Genomic DNA, 3,469 nt, shown 5'->3' on the forward strand with positions numbered 1-3,469 from the left:
ATTACAATTACCTACATTTTATTCAATTATTATCAAAAAAAAATCAAAGGCTATAAAGAAATTTTCCGTTAAAAAGTAAATATTATCAAAAATAAGTGAAAAATAAAAGAGAGTTAATAAATTCAAATTTCGTCATTACGAACAAAAATATTACACAATTTTTATGTGACGATTATTATTGTGACAAGAAACGTACAAAAATCGCCGAAAATAGTATAGATAATAGTAAAATTTGATTATTTCTATCTCTGCAATTAATTTAGTTGACATATTTTTTTCCAAATAGGTCAAACGTCAAGCAATTTGATACACTTTCAAAAATCATCAAAGAACTTTTGAATAAATTACTATTACTTTGACGTCAGTTGATTTTTTACAAAAAAATATTTTTCCACTTTCTCGTTCATTCCAGTTCATGAAGATTAAGCAATAATTTTCCTACAGGTACTTGAATCAATTGCAAACTCGTCTGACGATAAGATTAAATAAAATCAATATAATTTGTTATAAAAATTAATTATAATTGGAACGTTTAATTTCCTTGTTTACAAGACAATTTCTAAGTCAAGAAAATGAGAGATTTTTCTTGGTTTGGACACAAACAGTGCAAGATTTTTGTGATACCTGTGAGAGTTTGGGTAGCCAAAGTCCGGGTGTTGTGGCTGCGGTTCTAACAGGTGTTAAAGCTTCCGGTCTCTTGGCCGCAATCTGTCCCGGAATCTTAAAAAAGCCGACTCCGTTGAAAGCCACAAAACGGCCGCTTTTAATCAAGTTCGCACCGAACATTTTGCGTGAAATTCAGCCGACAACTGATCGATTTCTTCTTATTTCGTCGAAGGGAATCCGCTGATTAGGATAACCCTGATGATTGGAGATATGTACATTTCGGACTATGCTCGTCGATAATGTTGCACGTGACGACAGCTTGGATGGTTTATGTACACAAATAACCTTATCAGGGCTTATAACTTGTTTAACTATATGGAGTACTTCGCTTTGAATTTATAATAGATTAAGAGAGAGCTCCACCTGGATGATTAAACAGAAATGGGGATTTGTTTGCTAAGACGATGGTGACATTCTACATCAAAAACCACGGAATCTCACGCTGTATTCACGCTAATTTCGTATGAATGAATGCTGGAGGCTTATCGGCAATTTCAACCGCTATTTCCACGCCAGCGTGAACGGAACAACTTAAGAATTCTGATGTTTTCCACTGTAAAACGGACGATTTTAATTAATAACGTTTGAGTTCTTAAAAGAGCTACTTTACGGTCATTTTTATAAAACATGATAATTTAACTCAACATTAATCTTAACTCTTTTCTTTTCGCACAAGAACATGAAAATGCATGATGTTACTTTTTTATTGATATTCTATAATAAAACCAGGAAATGTCATGCCTTTTACACGCTAACGTGAATGGAACACCTTAAGAAATTTGATGTTTCTGATTTCAATTAATGATGTCTGAGTCCTTAAAAGTACTACTTTACGGAAATTTTTACAAAATATTAATTTAAGAGAAACTTATTTTTTCACTCTCTCCTTTCTCTCAGAGACATGCATGATATTGCTTTTTTTGACTAGGAAATCTCATGCTATATTCACGCTAATTTTGTTTGAAACGCTCTTTTCACGTCAACGTAAATAGAACACTGTAAGAATTTTGATGTTTCTCACTCTAAAGCGGACGATTTCAATAAATAAAGTTTGAGTTTTTAAAAGTACTACTTTACTGACATTTTTAGAAAATATGATAATTTAATTAATTTTAACTTTTTTCTCACAAGGACATGAAAATGTGTGATGTTACTTTTTCTTGACATTCTATAATAAAACCAGGGAATCTCATGCTGTATTCACGCTAATTTCGTGTGAATGAAAGTGAAGGGGGCTTAGCGGCAATTTCAACCGCTATTTCCACGCCAGCGTGAACGGAACATCTTAAGATTTCTGATGTTTTCCACTGTAAAACGGACGATTTCAATTAATAAAGCTTGAGTCCTTAAAAGAGCCACTTTACGGGCATTTTCACAAAATATAATAATTTAACGTAAATTTATTTTTAAATAGAAGAAGAGAAGAGCTGTTCTATCTCAGAACACAAAAATTCATAATATTACTTTTTTTTGACATTCTATAATAAAACCAAGAAATCTCATGCTATTTTCACGTTAATTTCATTTGAACAGGAATGTTAGCTTAGCGGCAATTCCAATCGCTATTTCCACGCCAACGTGAAATCTTAAAAATTCTGATGTTACCCACTGTAAAGCGGACGATTTCAATTAATACCATTTGAGTCCTATTTTAAAAATTATGATAATTCAACGAAAATTTATTGTTAACTCTTCTCTCTCAAGACATGCATAATATTTCTTTTTTTGACATTCTATAATAAAAGCATCGAATCTCATGCTATTTTCACGCTAATTTTGTTTGAATGAACAGGAATGAGAGCTTAGTAGCAAATTCAACCGCTATTTATACGCTAACGTGAACGAAACACTTTAAAAGAATTTTGATGTTTTCTACTGTAAAGCGGACGATCTCAATTAATGACGTTTTAGTTCTTAAAAGTACTACTTTACGGACATTTTTAGGAAATATGATAATTTAAGGGAACATTAATTTTAACTATTTTCTTTTCTCACAAGGACATTGACATTCTATAATAAAACTAGCGAATCTCATGCTATTTTCACGCTAATTTTGTTTAAATAAACGGAAATGGAAGCTTAGCGGCAATTTCAATTGCTACTTCCACGCCAGCGTGAACGGAACATCTTAAGAATTCTGATGTTTCTCACTGTAAAACGGACGATTTTAATTAATAACGATGGAGTCCTTAAAGGAGCTACTTTACGGGCATTTTTATAAAATATGATAATTTAACGGAACATTAATTTTTACTCTTTTCTTTTCTCACAAGGACATGAAAATGCATAATGTTAATTTTTTCTTGACATTCTAGCGGCAATTTCAACCGCCTTTTACACGCTAACGTGAACGGAACACCTTAAGAATTTTGATGTTTCTGATTTCAATTAATGATGTCTGAGTCCTTAAAAGTACTACTTTACGGACATTTTTACAAAATATTAATTTAACAAAAACCTATTTTTTCACTCTTCTCTCTCAGAGAGAAAATGCATGATATTACTTTTATTTGACATATTATTAAAAACTAGGAAATCTCATGCTATATTCACGCTAATTTCGTATGAATGACCGCTGGGGGCTTAGCGGCAATTTCAACCGCTATTTCCACGCCAGCGTGAACGGAACACCTTAAGAATTTTGATGTTTGTGATTTTAATTAATAATGTCTGAGTCCATAAAAGTACTACTTTATGGACCTTTTTACAAAATATTAATTTAACAGAAACTTATTTTTTCACTCTTCTCTTCTCTCTCAGGGAGATGCAAATGCATGTTATTACTTTTTTTTGACATTTCATT

At 31.9% G+C, this 3,469-nt stretch overlaps 1 protein-coding gene across 1 annotated transcript in view; it reads right to left on the reverse strand.

Annotated features, from left to right (window-relative positions):
* The window catches only part of LOC123007883 (delta-1-pyrroline-5-carboxylate synthase), a 39,634-nt gene extending 38,778 nt beyond the window's left edge, over positions 1-856 (reverse strand). Inside the window, exon 1 of the mRNA XM_044403372.1 lies at positions 625-856. Within this exon, the coding sequence (XP_044259307.1) occupies positions 625-786 (162 nt within the window). The 5' untranslated portion in view covers positions 787-856. The remainder of the gene's footprint in view (positions 1-624) is intronic.
* Positions 857-3,469: the final 2,613 nt, after the last annotated feature.

Source organism: Tribolium madens, unplaced genomic scaffold, assembly GCF_015345945.1.
Source record: "Tribolium madens isolate multiple individuals breed KSU strain unplaced genomic scaffold, Tmad_KSU_1.1 Scaffold_3;HRSCAF=73;Tcas5.2_LG2, whole genome shotgun sequence".
NCBI classification, from domain to species: Eukaryota; Metazoa; Arthropoda; class Insecta; order Coleoptera; family Tenebrionidae; genus Tribolium; species Tribolium madens.